This window comes from Lycorma delicatula, chromosome 2 (genome assembly GCF_047948215.1).
Source record: "Lycorma delicatula isolate Av1 chromosome 2, ASM4794821v1, whole genome shotgun sequence".
In the NCBI taxonomy this organism is placed as follows: Eukaryota; Metazoa; Arthropoda; class Insecta; order Hemiptera; family Fulgoridae; genus Lycorma; species Lycorma delicatula.
In genome coordinates this window covers 157345304-157363243 of record NC_134456.1, presented here as the reverse complement: position 1 = coordinate 157363243, position 17940 = coordinate 157345304, and the positions used below count along the sequence as shown (strand labels likewise).

The window sequence follows — 17940 nt, the reverse complement described above, 5'->3', positions numbered from 1 at the left end:
TCCTCACTTTAAATTTATTTAATTGTTAATATATGTTTTACGCAACCTAGTTTCGTTGGAAAAATTTCTGATGGAAAAATTAATTATAACTACATTGAATGGTTAAATTAATTTAATACAACACAGTACAATAAAATGGATAAACATTTTACATTATACAAACTATAATGACTCAAGAAATGAGGCTAAAAGAGACCTCTTTTTAGGTTTTTGTTTAAAATTATTATTCTTATTTTCATTCAGTAATCTCTTAATTTTTAATTTATTTTTACGACTACTTTTATCACTTTTCACAATTGTTAAATAATTATTTCTCTCAGAATTAACTTTATGTTTTTTTGTAATACTGTCTGTGCAGATTTCTAAAGCTCTTGGTACAGTTTTATTTTCTCTCATGTTTTGATCTGTCAATTTAACATTATTTGCTTCTTGAGTTTTATCATTAATCAGTGTCTTTACCATAATTTTAGGATTTAAATCAGCATATAAGTTCTTTTTATTTTTCTTCTTTCTTGTAACTACTTCATTAATATTATTCCTTTTTTCTGTTTTTCTGGTTTTATTAATACTATCAGTATTGATATCAGGAACTATTGGCACAGTTTTATTTTCACTCAGGTAATCAGTTTCTGTCAATTTAACATTATTTACGTTCATAGATTTATCATTAATCATTGTCTTCACCATAATTTTAGGATTTAAACCAGCATATAAGTCCTTTTTCTTCTTCTTCTTTTTCCTTTTGATTTTGTCAGCAACTATTTCATCAATATTATTTATTCTTTCTGGTTTATGCAATGGTAACTTTGTCTTTTTATGACAAACATTGCACTGTACAACCTAGAATTTAAAATTAAACAAAACCATAATATACATTAATTCATTAACTGTATTATAAAATAATTTATTAAAACTGAACATTTAATATAATAAGAAATACACATAGGTTTTCATTACATTAAAGTTAATTTGATGTAAAACAATATATTTTATAATGATTTATTCTTTTATATACTCAACACTTGCATGATATTTACAAAATTATTGAAAATAATGTTTTCATTATATATTTTTTTCATTATTCTTAATATCAAAATTTAATTTTTAAAAACAACACTGTTATAATAAGTTATTTTTAGAGAAAATTATAATTTTCAAATTGTAAGCAGCTTCTGGTAAAATTTTACAACAAAAATAATTTTTTTTTTTATAAAAAATATATATAATATATATGTTAATGAGTAATATATATAAAATATATTAATGATTTTCAAGTTTTCACTTTATTTTTCAATTTATAAAAAGAAAATTGACAAAATTTGTTTTTATATGCATATGAATACATATAATACACACATAAGGACACTTAATAGAGAACCCAAAAAAAAAATAAATTTCCCAAAACTATTTTTTTTAAATTCTAACGATTTACTTTCAGGAAGGTTCCATTTTTGTGATCCCAAGATGTTAAGTGCATCTCTTATGAATTCATAGTTATGTCTGAAAAGTAAAAATATTCTGTACTAAAATTATATTAATTTATCAGGTGTTACTATTCATTGAAAAGTGAGACGAAATAAATAACTTCTGGGTAAACATGATTAAATCAAAATAAAAATTTTTATGTATGTCAGGACTATCTAGAAAGTAAAACTTACATTTTAAACAAGGAGTAATATAACACAACACCATGTTACCGAAGCAGTGTAGTGGGTATGAGTATGTGCTGGTACGCATACTTGATACTGTATTTAATAACTACCTAAAAATCCCTGTTCACCAGAAACTGTAAAACAGTCAAGATCCATTGCCAATGCTGAAAAATTTGTATAAACTAATGAATGAGGGTGGTGTGAAGCAATGGTGTGGTATTTTTTAAATGGGCAGATCGATGTACTCCATGTTAGGAAGAGAGAAGTGGGGCATGTTATGAATGAGTGATTGATTAAAATGACTGGAAATACAGTTGAAGATAAATAATGATTCATCATTTCAGAGGTTTTTGATTTGTTTCTTTAGATCTCTCATTCATTTCTTCATAAAGTGGTCAGGACTACCATAGGTTTTGTGCCCAGATTCCTAAACTTCATTCAAACACAAAAACTACAGATGGAGGTGGCATTAACCTCTCTTGAACATTATAACATTACAGGATGTTTTTTAGGTAAAATTATTAAAGGTCACCTGGATCATATGTAAACAGTGAGGCAAAAAATCAATCAATGCAAAAGGACCATATTCACAAACAAAAAAAAAGCTGTAGGAAACGTCTTCTGCTAGGGAAAGCTTGGAGCTATCTTTAGGATTACTAAAGAATCTTATCAGTTGATTTCATTATGTCACCAAGATGATGAAGGTTCAATACAAACATTGCAGTGGTTTGAGCTCTGAGTTTGCATAATGCCCACGTACTGCTGAGCGTACTTTGTTGTAGTAATTCAAGTGAGAGGGCTAGATGATTCTCCTTGAAACCTAAATTTAACACCTAGTAATTACAATCTTCATAAACATGAAGAGGTGGGTTCCATTCTATCACTTTGAAGGTGATGTACAAGTTAGAACTCAGTATGGAGGGAAGCTAAAAGGAGGGATGACAGTACAGAGGTAGGATTTAGTATTTTACAAAAATTTTGTATAATTACAGTGAAACTATGAATGTGCCTCATTTTGATTTGAAACTATATTAGAAATATGGGTAAAATTGTAGTTTTAGGTTGTAGAAAATAAACATACAGCAATTGTAATAGTATCTTCTTTGTATTTATATAAATAAATGTTATGTTACTTTATAGATAGCCCTCATTGACCAGCAAAACAAAATGGAATTAATTTCCTGTAGTAGTTGGTCTGATACTATTAGCCTAATACTTATTTATAAGCACACATCACCGAAGAAAAAACTTACCAAGTAATTCTCATTTTGGTTTTTTTTGCATCTTTTGACAAACTTCCTTTGATATTTATTAAGCCCATTTGATTTCTTATTAAGCCACGAACACAAAGATTTTCCTCTATTTTTCTGTGGTTCAATAATAACCTTGAACATATCACTCTGCCATGTAATTAAACACCAACGGCAAGACTTTAATATTGTAGTTTTATTCAGTATTTCTAAATCAGTTAATTTCTTACCTGTCCTTACTAAATATTCATTCCTAGAAGAAGCCAAAATCACAGAATTAATAAAATTAAAAAAGAATATTTCAAAATTATAAATAAAAAACAATAAAATTACACAATATAGTGTGAAATTAACCCACAAACATCTTACATAAAAATTTTAAAAATTCAACTTAATAAAAAATAAGTTATTAAAATAAGCAATACTTTAACAAAATGAAAAAATGCAAATTGAAACTATACACCAGGCAGCAATCTAAACTAAATTTTCAAAGAATTATTAAAGAGACAAACATAACATAACATTATTTACGTAACAAAATTATGTTAATCCTCTTACTAAGTAACACCGGTAATGACTCGTGCTGCTGTCATCAGTGGAAGATGGCTAAAACAGCAACTGAAAATATTATGAAAATAATTTTGTAAACATCATCGCTGTCATTATTATTTTATTAGAAAAAAAAGGAAGAAGGAAATTTTATATTTCTAAATTAGTTGATCAAGTTCCAAGAAATAATTAAAACATTTCTTATGTATTTTTATGAATGTTATTTAAAAAAGTATAACTTTTTTATAAAATATATATACCACTAGTTATTAATAAATTATGTTTTCTATTGTCATTGTCTAAACCAGGAAATGTCTGTATGACAATTTCTTTGTAAAGTAATTCTTACCTTATCACTTCAGGTTCTTTTGCAGCATACAAAAAAAGAAAAGCTACCCTTACTGTGTTGTAGGTCAATAGATCAAGTCCCAAACTTATGAGTTAAATTGTAAAGTTTTGTTTCATTTTCAATGGAGGTTGTGTTCCAACAAAAAATCTGACCCGTTGAACATAGGATGTAACATACATATATTAAATACACCTACACTTTATGAACCAAGGGTACAGCCACTAATAGCTTTAGAATGTAGTACTACCAAATAAGCTAAAAACTGCTGATTATCTTTCATACAAATAATAAAAAATGAGTGTTATATATTAAGTAAATAATAAGAATATATTAAGTAAATAGATAAAATGGTAATACTGAGCAATAATGGATCAATTAACATTTTTTTCATATACCATATTAGGTATGCTTAGGATCAAGAAAACACAAGATCTAAATATCAGAAAGTAGATTTGAACAGGGGAGGACCCATGCAAAGTTAAAAAAAGTGCTGCATCATCAGTACTCTAGTCAATTAGTAATAAGTTTTGTTTGTTATGGTGACCAGCTAAGATGCTAATCCATTCTGTGGAGAGAAGTTATGGGTAAAGTTGGAATTGGTTTTGTGGAGGGAGGAATAAACCATAAACTAACCTTAACAGTCATCCTAGTCAGTCAAATTCAGCATTGAAGATGACTGACAGTGATCTTTGAAAGGTGATTCCCCATCATAACATGACTAATAGCATTGAAATTGAGATATAGTCTCTCTCTCTCTGTAGTAAATATATTTCCGTTTAAATATAAATTCAGTCAAGTGTCCTACAAGATGGTGTTACATATTGCCATATCTTTGTAATTTATCCCTAACTTCTTTCCAAAAGTCTAACCATAACCCAAACCTCTCTCCATATAAGTATTACCATCTTAACAGCTCTCAATAACTCACAAAACTGATAGCTAATTGACTAGTTACTGATAACACAGCACAAACTTTGACCTTGCATGGGTCACCTGCTGTCCAAACCTAGTTTACCACATTTAGATCTTGTGTTTTTCCAAACCTAAGCATATCTATTATGGTATTTAAAGTATGAAAAAAGTTGAACTTGATTGTAGATACAGCTATTGCTGTATCTACAAATACAAATTACTAATAAAATACTAAGCCCAATCTATTTAATTATAAACTAAAGCTATGATCAGCAAAACAGATTAAGGCAAATTAATCAAATCAGATGTACCTTTCTCTAAAAATAACTATTTCAATATAAATGTAAATACAATGTTCTTGTATAGTACCCAAAATTATAGACTAGCTTTTCATCTTAAAAAATATACTTACATTAAATGATTTTCAATTACTTTTTGAAAACTTGTAGTGAATGTTCTACTTAGTTCGGATAACTTGATTAAGTGACACAAATATTTATTTTCAGAGCCTAAAGTTTCATTCATGATAAAAAATCGATTAAAAACAAAAGAAAAACGTCGTATATCACTAAGAAGAATATGTTGTAATAAATAACACAATTCTTCAAGCTCTTGTTGTTTAAATGTACGAGTTCCGATATAATTACATAACCTCTGATTAGAATGTAAAACCATGTGCAAATCGAAAATCATAACCTCTTAACTTTTAAATAGGAGCATCCGATAACTTTAATCGATGTATAACTTCAACGTAATCGACATGAACGATAGTTGATATACATATTGTAAAGCCACATCGTGGTTACGTAAAATTGTTCTATATTCCACAATATGACACAAATAATTAGATTTTGTAACTAAAAAAGCACAGAATCACTCTTTATGCAGCACAATAACGTAAAATATATATACCTTAAAACGAATGCTTTTAATATCGAACATTTTAAATATCGATATTGTCAGTTACAATAGTTTATGTTGCTGTGCTTCAGTTATTAAACATACGCGTTTAACCTCCATGCCGGTTGTTATTATAATTTGTGTATCTTGTGGTCTTTAATGCGTTCATTTAGTATTGTGAAGTGTACGTTTGTATCTGTAAGTACTAATGGATTTCAAGTATTTTACGAAGCAGTTAACATGACGGGAGAGAAGCGGCATTATTTTGTCCCTATGAATTTGCTTTTCCCCTTACTGCATTAAATAACGTTATTAAAATATAGACATCTCTCCCTTCAGGTCTGTGATTGCTGTGCACAGTTACTTAAGTTATGCCTAATAATTTTCAGTCATTATTTGTCCAGTCGGCTAGTTGCTTTCTGGATTGAGTTTGGGCTTAAAAGTTACAAGTCCAAATTAATGGCCTCAATTTGTGTTAAAATTAATAATTTCACCTTTTTCTTCGGTAAAAAAATTCGATCCTAGGCCTATTCTGCACGTTAGCATAGTTAACGATTGTCTGATTCAAAGAAATGTTCGTTTGACTTTTTTCAAATGGAAATAGATTATGTTTGGAATCTATTAATGAAATATACCCATCTGTAGTGTAATGTATGTTGTTCTGTTATTCTTCTTGCCTTCTGAAAACTCAAAATTTAGTTTGCTCCAACCTTTAAGAAATAAGTTGATGCTATATCAAAAACTGATTAGAAAATTGATATTTTTGCACTGTGTGGTTATAAATTTGATAGTATTGTGATGAATATTGTTAAAAAATTATTCAACAGAATCTGCTAAACAAGTTTTTGAAGTTATCTCAACTTTAGATTTGTATAACTCTTTTTAATAATTTACCAGTGAAGATCATGGACACATTTGTCCTTCAAAAGAAATACTACTTTTGTATTTTGAACTTTATAACTGAATAAAGTTAGTTACAATTCTAAAATTATGGGTTTTAGTAGTTAAAACAATCTGATATATTTTTTATGTTAATGCTGCATCTAAATTCAAAATTTCATATATAAAGTTCACACTTAAGATTAATTTACATGTTATTAATCTTGTTGTCTAATGTGTTGCAATTAATGTTTATTAACAAAAATTATCTATGAACAAACCAAGACAGCAAGTGTAATGTAGGGTTGCCAGTTAGTTTAAAAATCCTACAAAGCCATGGATTCATCACCAGTTACAAGTATTCTGTATTACTAATGCTTTACCATCATTGCGTGTAAAAATTGATAGTTTTCATGTTTAATTGTTTTACTAATTGACCAAAGCTGTTTTCACACTGACACTACCTCATGTTATTGCCAGTAGTTTATTTCAGTTAGGAAGATAGATATTTAGAATAGGGTTGAAAAGCATAATGGATTTGAAACGTGTTTATTCATTTAGTGTTTATTGTTTTGTGTTTTTATATAATAAACAGTGTTTGTATTTGTTAAGGTATGATCTCTGTTTATATTTATTAGAATATTAAGTGTGTTATTGGTGTGGAAATTCCTGCCTATGAGATGATTGGTAATTGTTGATTCTTACCATTATAAAGGGCTTATAAGTGTTCATTGACATTAAAAGGTAGACCAGAGTTCATTTATGTATAATAGTTTGTTTTGTTTTTTATGTTAAAGGTCACAGTATATGTAGTTCTTTTAATTTTTTTTGTTGTCTTCAGTCATTTGACTGGTTTGATGCAGCTCTCCAAGATTCCCTATCTAGTGCTAGTCGTTTCATTTCAGTATACCCTTTACATCTTACATCCCTAACAATTTGTTTTACATATTCCAAACGTGGCCTGCCTACACAATTTTTTCCTTCTACCTGTCCTTCCAATATTAAAGCGACTATTCCAGGATGCCTTAGTATGTGGCCTATAAGTCTGTCTCTTCTTTTAACTATATTTTTCCAAATGCTTCTTTCTTCATCTATTTACCGCAATTTTCATTTGTCATTTCATTTGTCACTTTATCCACCCATCTGATTTTTAATGATCTCCTATAGCACCACATTTCAAAAGCTTCTTATCTTTTCTTCTCAGATACTCCGATTGTCCAAGTTTCACCTCCATATAAAGCGACACACCAAACATATACTTTCAAAATCTTTTCCTGACATTTAAATTAATTTTTGATGTAAACAAATAATATTTCTTACTGAAGGCTCGTTACGCTTGTGCTATTCGGCATTTTATATCGCTCTTGCTTCGTCCATCTTTAGTAATTCTACTTCCCAAATAACAAAATTCTTCTACCTCCATAATATTTTCTCCTCCTATTTTCACATTCAGTGGTCCATCTTTGTTATTTCTACTACATTTCATTACTTTTGTTTTGTTCTTGTTTATTTGCATGCGATAGTTCTTGCGTAGGACTTCATCTATGCCGTTCATTGTACTTCTAAATCCTTTTTACTCTCGGCTAGTATTACTATATAATCAGCAAATCGTAGCATCTTTATCTTTTCACCTTGTACTGTTACTCCAAATCTAAATTGTTCTTTAACATCATTAACTGCTAGTTCCATGTAAAGATTAAAAAGTAACGGAGATAGGGAACATCCTTGTCTAACTCCCTTTCTTATTACGGCTTCTTTCTTATGTTCTTCAATTGTTACTGTTGCTGTTTGGTTCCTGTACATGTTAGCAATTGTTCTTCTATCTCTGTATTTGAACCCTAATTTTTTTAAAATGCTGAACATTTTATTCCAGTCTACGTTATTGAATGCCTTTTCTAGGTCTATAAACGCCAAGTATGTTGGTTTGTTTTTCTTTAATCTTCCTTCTACTATTAATCTGAGGCCTAAAATTGCTTCCCTTGTCCCTATACTTTTCCTGAAACCAAATTGGTCTTTTCCTAACACTTCTTCCACTTTCCTCTCAATTCTTCTGTATAGAATTCTAGTTAAGATTTTTGATGCATGACTAGTTAAACTAATTGTTCTGTATTCTTCACATTTTTCTGCCCCTGCTTTCTTTGGTATCATGACTATAACACTTTTTTTGAAGTCTGACGAAAATTCCCCTTTTTCATAAATATTACACACCAGTTTGTATAATCTATCAATAGCTTCCTCACCTGCACTGCGCAGTAATTCTACAGGTATTCCGTCTATTCCAGGAGCCTTTCTGCCATTTAAATCTTTTAATGCTCTCTTAAATTCAGATCTCAGTATTGTTTCTCCCATTTCATCCTCCTCAACTTCCTCTTCTTCCTCTATTACACCATTTTCTAATTCATTTCCTCCGTATAACTCTTCAATATATTCCACCCATTATCGACTTTACCTTTCGTATTATATATTGGTGTACCATCTTTGTTTAACACATTATTAGATTTTAATTTATGTACCCCAAAATTTTCCTTAACTTTCCTGTATGCTCTATTTTACCAATGTTCATTTCTATTTCCACTTCTGAACACTTTTCTTTAATCCACTCTTCTTTCGCCAGTTTGCACTTCCTGTTTATAGCATTTCTTAATTTTTTTTTTTTTTTTTTTTTTTTTTAAGGGCGAAAAACGGTTGAACGTTATCATCGCCCGGAAAATAAATAAAAATATAAATAAATACATAAATAAATAAATAAAAATAATTTTAGTTTTTTAGATAAAATTAAAACTTAAAACTACTATCACAGAAACAAAATCCGGAATGGGTGTAAAAGGCCCATTCTCGGATAACAAAAACACTAATATGTAACTTAAAACTCTGTTAAAAACTATCACATTAAAAATAAATAAAACTTAAAGCTATGTTAAAAACTATCACATTAAAAATAAATAAAACTTAAAACTATGTTAAAAACTATCATTAAAAATAAATAAAACTTAAAACTAAAAAAGGAGATAAAACTTAAAACTAATATCACAAAAATCTTATAACCAATATCACAGATGAATTTAAAAAACATACAAAAAAAAACAAAAAAATCCGATAGGGAGTGTAAAAGGCTCCCTACTCGGATAACAAAACAATACATAGGACAATACATACAATTACTAAAGAATACATACTTATTAAATTTTTTGCATTAACCCTATACTACGTAAAAATATGAACATGCGGTTTAAAACCTCCTTATCGTCACGCAAGATACCACGGATGTTACTAGGAATTTTAAATTTACGACGCAATGCCGCATAACATATGCAGTCCACGAGTATGTGGCGCACAGTCACGCGGCAGTTGCATCTTGCGCATAGAGGTGGTTGTCCTCTTGTAAACAGGTACTCGTGTGTGACTCTCGTGTGTCCTATCCGCAATCGACAGAGTACTACTTCCTCACGCCGGGGTTTTCTGTATGAGGAGTTCCATGGTAATACAGAATCTTTAATCTGACGGAGTTTATTATCAACAGTAGCTGTCCAATCACCTTGCCACCTTGTTCTTAATAATTGTTTTACATAGTTAATGAAATCAGAAGTAGCAACTCGGGTGGTGAAAGGAGGCTGGTTACATGCTTCTTTGGCAGCGGAATCTGCATGTTCATTACCTGGAATCCCTACGTGGCTAGGGACCCAGCAAAAACTTAATTCTGTGTTGCGATTATTCAACTCAGCGATTGCGTTGTAAATTTCAATGATGATAGGATGTTTGGAATAAAAGTTCTTTAAGGCTTGGAGAGCACTACACGAGTCACTGCAAATAAGAATTTTTCTATATTTAGGGTTAATGATGTTTAGAGCCTTATTTATAGCATATAGTTCAGCGGTAAACACACTCGTAATACTGGGGAGACCAAACATATAAGTTCTCTCATTGACAACAAAAGCACACCCAACCGTATCGTTTTGTTTCGATCCATCAGTGTATACAACCGCGTCTGGTTTCGCCTTGGAGAGAACACACTGAAACATCTGCTGAAAGACGATAGATGGTGTTGATTGTTTATTACATGTAGTCAGGTCAAAATTAAAATTTATGAGGTTTATTCCCCATGGAGGATATGAGCAAGGGTACATAGGAAAGAATGACGGTGTGTCAACATTTATATGCTGCAGCAGACGCCAGGTACGGATACCTACAGGTGCAGTACGACGTGGATGATCCTCATACTTTCCTAGATTAGGATTTTTAAGGACTGACTCAAGAACCGGGTGATTTGGCTGTCCTCTGAGACGAGCAAAATAAGATAATAAGAGCTGGTCTCGTCTATCCCAAAGTGATGGTTCACCACAGTCTACAAGTAAGCTTGCGACAGGACTTGATCTAAACGCGCCTGTAGCAAGCCGAAGGAAAGCATGATGTACACTATCCAGCATTTTAAGCACGGTTTGACGAGCTGATGAGTAGGCCACACAACCGTAATCTAAACGGGAGCGAACAAAGGAATAGTAAAAATGTATCATACATGATCTATCGGCTCCCCACTTGGTGTTAGTAAGGACTCGCATCATATCTAAAATTTTGGAACATTTTGTTTTCAATTCTTTTAAATGTTTGACCCAAGTAAGACGACTATCAAAAATTAAACCTAAAAACTTAACGTAATTAGAGATAGTAATAGTCTCACCGTTCAGAAAAATTTGCGGAATAGAAGGGGTTCGTAGCCGAGAAAAAACTACACATTTTGTTTTTTCGGATGAAAATGTGAAACCAGTAATCCTGGACCAAGCTTCAAGGTGATATATAGTGTTCTGCAGTAGTCTCTCTGCTGTAGGTGCCGAACGGCTTGCAATGTAGATAGCAAAGTCGTCAGCGAATAGAGAGCATGAGACAGGAGCCTGAACACATTTGGTAATATCATTTATGGCTACAGAAAATAAGGTGGCACTTAATACACTACCTTGGGGCACTCCATTCTCCAAGATGACACTATCTGAGAGCGAATCATCTACACGAACACGAGCCGTTCGGTGATTTATGAATCCCCGGATAAAAGCAAGCATATTGCCCTTGATTCCCCATTTTTGGAGAGTGTTAAGAATACCACGTCGCCAGGCTGTATCATACGCCTTTTTTATATCAAAGAAGATAGCGACGAGGTGTTGCCGATTGAGGAAAGCGTTTTGTATGGCTGTTTCTAGTGACACTAAATGGTCAATGGAAGATCGTCCTTGTCGAAAACCACACTGTTCTGGAGATAGAAAGCCATGTTTCTCCAAGTACCATGTAAGTCTGCGGTTTACCATTCTCTCCATTATTTTACACAACACGCTTGTTAATGAAATAGGGCGATAGCTTGAGGGGTTCGTTTGGTCTTTACCAGGTTTTAGTACTGGTATAATAAATGCTTCTGACCAGCCAGGTGGGAAGACTTGTTCGGAGAATATACCGTTAAAAATATTCAAAAGTTGTTGTAGTGCCGAATTAGGAAGGTGTGAAAGCATGGAAAGGCGAATGTTGTCCGGTCCAGGGGAAGTGTCCCGTGAATTTTTAAGTGCATGTAACAATTCTTTAAATACGAATGGAGTGTTTAATTCACCAACCGAATCACCAATGTTTAACGACAACACCTCCATTTGTATCTTGTACCGTTGAAAATCGTTATTATATGATGAGGTGAGAGACACCGAGCGGAAAGATTTTGCTAGACTATTTGCCACTTCCGAGGATGATGAAAGGAGTTCTCCTTCATCAATAAGACCAAGAATAGATTGTTTCGGTGATCCGAAGATTGCACGAATTTTCTTCCATACAGTAGACGTGGAAGTAGTGCGTGAAATAGTGCTCACGTATTTCGTCCATGAATTCCTCTTAGCGTCCAAGAATACTCGACGGCACACCGCTCTAGCCCTGCGGTATAAATTTAGATGTTCTGTTGTGGGCCTACGATTAAATTTACGTAGTGCCTGCCGTCGATTCCTAATAGCAATTTTGCATTCATCGTTCCACCATGGAACGAAAGGACGTCTAGGATTACCCGATGTTTGTGGGATATATCTGTTGGCATTCTTAAGTATCATGGACGTAAAAGAAGAATATTGGTCGAGGATGTTCGCTCCATCGTCATACTGAGATTGGAATGCTTTACAGTATCCGTTCCAATCTGCCTTTTCAACAATCCATCTCCGTGGCATTCTTTTAATTTCGCAGTCTACACCGAAACTAATAATAATTGGTCTATGATCACTGCCGTGATAGTCATCACAAATCGACCAATTAAAATGAGGGAGTACATTCGGTGAGCATATGGAAAGATCAAGGTTAGATACAGCACCAGTTGATAAGGACATAAATGTGTGTGATCCATTATTCAGTAGGCAAAGGTCAAAATCTTGTCTCAATCTGTTTATCATATTTCCTCGAGTGGAGCAGAAGGTTGAGCCCCAGGAAATATGATGGGCATTGAAGTCTCCTACTATTAACGATGGAGATGGTATTTGTGTAAGGAGATTTGAGACATCTAAAGCACTGAACACAGTGTTCGGTGAGAGATACAGATTGCAGATATGCAATTTGAAGGGAATAGTGACCTTTACTGCAATAGCAGGAATGACAGTGGTTAGTTGAATTCTTGTAGCTGACACCCCATTCTTCATGAAAATCGCTACTCCACCACTCTCCCTACTGTCTACTAGGCAGTCGTATCTCTCGCAGAAGTATCCTCTAAATGTAATTCGGTCATGTTGTAGGAGGTGAGTTTCCTGGAAACACATGATTAGTGGATCATGTGTGTGCGCCAGTACTCTAATATCTTCAATGCGGGACCGAATACCTCTAACATTCCACTGAATAATGTTCATAAGTGTAAAAAGCAAGTAAAAAAATAAATTTCGGAAACTATATAAAAATTAGTTGTACGTGATTCGGTTTTTCTTTTTTGAATTTTTTATTTTAAAGAACTCCGATGCCCTAGGGTCGGGTGGTTCTTCAACCATATCCTCCAGTATATGAGGAGATGGTGGAGGAGATTTATTTGAATGGGATGCTGTAGTTGACATCCCAGAATGGTAGGAACAACAGCACAATAATTCTGAGTGCGATTCAGTTGTTGTTTTAAGTAAATTTGGTTATATTGATTAAATTCATGCAAGTGACATAAATATTCACAAGTTTTGTTTATTCACTCTGGTAATTAACTGGTTTTTTTAAAAAAAAATAGGCTATGAAAAATACCAAGTTTGACGAGGAATTGAAACATTTAAAAAAAAATTTACATTGGTTGCAGGCTGATAAATCCTACTTTTGAATTTAGATTAGTAGAAACGTGCTTTTAGTCAATGGTACTTTTCAAGAAGATACCTGCAGAAGAAAGGCGATCTGTAGTTTAGTTAATCAGTTAGTCACTGTTTAGTTAGTTATTTGATGACACCACTGAAAGGAGAAAATAAATTAAAATTATAATCTAACATTATATAATAAATAAATATAATCTAACCTATGCTCGCTTCGCTCGCTAACCCCGACTAGCGAGCATAGGTTAAGTTTGGTTAGATTATATTTATACTTTTAGATTTATCTATTATATAAATTTATATTATGTATTTTTATATATATAGGGTATCATGGGTTATACGACTACCACTATAAATATATAAAGAAATTATAAATATTATAATCTAACGAAATTTAACTTACACTCGCTAACCTTGACTAGCGAGCGAAGGTTTATATATTAATAGTGACGGTTGTATAACCATGAGATCCTATATATATATATTTATTTATTATATAAAGTTAGATTATAATTTTTATTTATTTATTTTCTCCTTTCTGTGGCATCATCTAACAATTAACTAACTACAGGCATTTTCCTGAAAAGTACCCATATAATTAATACAAATGGACAAAAAGTTTGAAAAGTGTTGTCTAGAGAAAATTTTGATTTTTGAAATTTATTTAGAGACTGAACATAATTTTATTATTTTTATTACAGATTTTTTTTTATTGTGGGCTGTATAGATTGTCTACATCTAAAACATTACATAGTCCAAACCATACATTCATATATCTGCTAGTTGTTTTAAAGATCTTATAGATGTAACAACCAGCTTTATAATTCTAGCTTGTAATATTAAGTAATTTTTTTTATAGTCATTTTCTGTTTGTCTTTCATATATTACTCAGAAACATAAAAATTGTAAAGTAAATAGTAGTATGTTTCAATTAATTATGGAGTTGTTTGTGTATTTAAAAAATTTTTCCAAATGCAAGTGGTATAAAATTATATTATAATTTACTTAAAATGAAATCCTTATCTTTATTATGTTTTTTATTTTTTGTTATCCTTGACATAACTGTAGAAGTCATTTTGAAGCTTTTTGCTATTTTATGTTGTTATTAAGGTAATGGTTAGGTTATTACATAATACTGTGGCTGAAAATAGAATTACAGTAGGGAGTACACTTGTAATTGCAATCAACAGTACACTTGTAGTCAGCAACTGTTCAAAAACATCTTTTTTTATTTATTTGATTTATAGTGATTTTGCTCATGCTTCTTCTGTTTATAAATCTGTAGTTTCTGATGTTTTGATTCCCCGAGTGATCAGTGGTTGTTTCTGGATGTTATATTTGTTAGTAAGGTAAAAGATGCTTTCATAAAATTAATCTTTGTCTTTCAGATTCTAAATCTGAAGATGTTATTGATAAGTATTTCAGTAGTAAGTAAAACCATAAGTCCACAACATAATTTTATAATATTGTAGATTGTGTTTTGATTATTGAGTAGGGCCTTATTTGTATATATATTTTGTTAATGTTCTAATTTGCATGGCTGCTGAGTGAAAGTCTTTCATTTTTATATTTTATTTTGCAAAACATATTAAAATTTTCACTGTTTTATTGCACTTTCTCCCTGCTTAGGTCGTTCCAGCTTCCCAGAAATTAATTTTCAGTGGAGGGTTGTGGGCAGCTATAAAGGGAGGTGTGGAGGGAGTACAAAAGACATTTTTTAAGAGTACATTGCAATTAATGTCTTTTTTTTTTCAGGATTTGACATTCTTCAAGTGGTCTTCAAGAAATTTTAAAAGAAATCTCTGTTTTAATAGTCGTTACATTAATTTTAATGTATGGTTAAATTACTTTTATAAAAAGGAATTATCCTGTAATTTAACATTTTTACTTCTGAAGTTATTTGTTAGTAAACCGATATATAACTTTAACAACAGAATGAGTGAGGAAAATGAAATGTTAAGAAAAAGTGAAAGTGTTTTAAATTCTACCCTTGAACTTGAAGAAACTTGTAAAGTAACAAATGTAAGTACCAAAAAATTAAGGCAAAAAAAAATTCGTGACTTTTTTGACTGTACTCTCATGGAGAATAATGTACGATGTGTGAGTGTTCAGTGTTTTGCATCTAGAGAAGATTCTATGTTTGTATTGAAAACATCATATTCTGATGTTGAAGAAAGCGGTTCAGAATCTGAAGGAGAGTCTTCACAAAGCAAGGTAATTTTTCACCTTATGTTATTTGTTTTATCTCAATAATTAAATCGCAGGATAAGAATAACTGCCACGAGTTTTGTTACTATTTTTATAAATCAGTAACAGGGCTGCCACTATGCAGATAATTTTTTTGTCTTCTTCATCCATGAACTAAGTTTATATATTATTTTACAGTCTACCTTGTAACCTTTGTAATCATTGTTAGAATTTCTCATTGTACTTGCTGTATTAATCTAATTTCTGAAAAATTAGTTCACTTTTGTTTCCACAGTTTTACAGTGATCTTGTGTTTCAAGAATACAAAAATATGTATTTTTTTATTACACTTGTGAACAGTGTTTTTCTTGATTGTCATCTGTTTGTATTCTCTTAAGTGGTTGTTGAACATTTAAGTGCTAGAGTATATTATGAGATTGTATGATTGTTATGATGCATTTGTAACAATCTCATAGAGATTGTTAGCTAAGTTAATTCTACACATTTATACTGTATTTTAAGCAAGCTTACGGATAAAGTAATGTTTGGGATCTAAATCGTGTATCATATATATTTACCCAAGTTTTAATACATGCATTAAATTATTGACAAAACAAAAATTATTACAGAGAATTAATTTTTTTTCACATATTGCATTTTCAGTGATCACTGTTGTGTACCTTTGCAGAGATTTCAGCTTCTTCAGAACTAGTTATTTTATAATATACTTTATATGTAAAAGTTGTCTCAGTAAAAATTAGTGTTTTAAAATACACACCATTTTTGAACTCACCAAATTCTAAGCTGCCATATTTGATCTGTCTTAATAAGAGAGAGGTTATTAGAAATGCCATGTTACAGCAACATTTATTTGTGGTAAAAACTCATAACAAAAATGAGAAGTGTTTGGCAGAAACTGTGAGGAAATCACATACTCATTTCGGTAGATACAATGCTCCATCTTGGTTAACTGTTGAAGAGTTGATTAAAAAATTTGAATGTAGAAATTCCCTTGAAGATGATATTCCACGTCTGCATCAGTGTTCTGGTCAGTTTACACAAAACACCACTGCAGTGATTGAGAGTGTAACAGTTAATTCTAAAACATCAATACACCATCTAGCATAACAATGAAATATTTCATGAGCTACAGTACAATGAATTTTGGCAAAATATTTTCTTCTACTTGTGTACAAAATTCAATGATGTAAGATCTGCTTCCTAGAGATCATCAACAATGAAGAGACTTTGTCAATTGGGTGTTGGAACATAAGGAAGTGGGTGATAAATTTCAACAGAGAATTATCTTAAGTGACAAGGCTCATTTCCACCTTAATGGCTTTTTGAATAAACAAAATTGTGATTTTATGGCAGTGAAAACCAGAGGATAGTTCACACACATTCCATGCATACACTAAAAGTGACAGTCTGGTGCACAATTTGGGCTGGGGGTGGGATTGGGTTCTACTTCTTCGATGCTGGTGTTAGTGTTATTATGAATGCCGTTGATTATCTTGTGATGGTCAAGCATTTTTTGTCAAAATTGGAAGATAGGACAGAGTGACCTGTCACACAACTTGTGAAACTAACTAACTAATTATTGCAGATTGTGAATTATTTCCACATAGTGAAATCTCATTTTGGAGATCAACAGACCACCAAGGTTGTATAATTTTGCAAAAATTTTTTGTGGGGTTATTTGAAAAGTAACATATATATATATATATATATATATATATATATATATATATATATGTATTGATGTGTGTATTAGCACGCACTTGCATGTTTTATATAAATATGTGTTTATTTTCTTTCCTAATGGGATCAGAAAAATTAGATTTTTGTTTATTGCATTTATTTGTTTGTAAATATGTTTGTGAAAGCATCAGAATTGAATTTTAAATGCCTAGAAAAGTAATTTACAGTAAAAAAATCAATTTACTACATGAATATTACATAAATAAAAAAATTAAATAGGT

General features: G+C 31.4%; 2 protein-coding genes across 2 annotated transcripts; one reads left to right on the top strand and one right to left on the bottom strand.

Moving 5' to 3' along the window:
- Nucleotides 1–94: 94 nt before the first annotated feature.
- LOC142319340 (uncharacterized) lies at nt 95–5429 on the bottom strand. The gene is made up of 3 exons (XM_075356531.1): nt 5125–5429; nt 2906–3155; nt 95–840 (listed from the first exon to the last, which is right to left on the bottom strand). Exons 1-3 carry the CDS (start codon nt 5403–5405, stop codon nt 163–165), a joined length of 1209 nt encoding a protein of 402 aa, XP_075212646.1. The 5' UTR covers nt 5406–5429; the 3' UTR covers nt 95–162.
- Nucleotides 5430–5693: 264 nt separating this feature from the next.
- On the top strand, nt 5694–17086 carry LOC142319986 (uncharacterized). The gene is made up of 3 exons (XM_075357665.1): nt 5694–5810; nt 15527–15985; nt 16790–17086. The coding sequence occupies exons 1-3, from the start codon at nt 5772–5774 to the stop codon at nt 17084–17086; spliced, it is 795 nt and encodes a 264-aa protein (XP_075213780.1). The 5' UTR covers nt 5694–5771.
- The last annotated feature ends 854 nt before the right edge of the window (nt 17087–17940 follow it).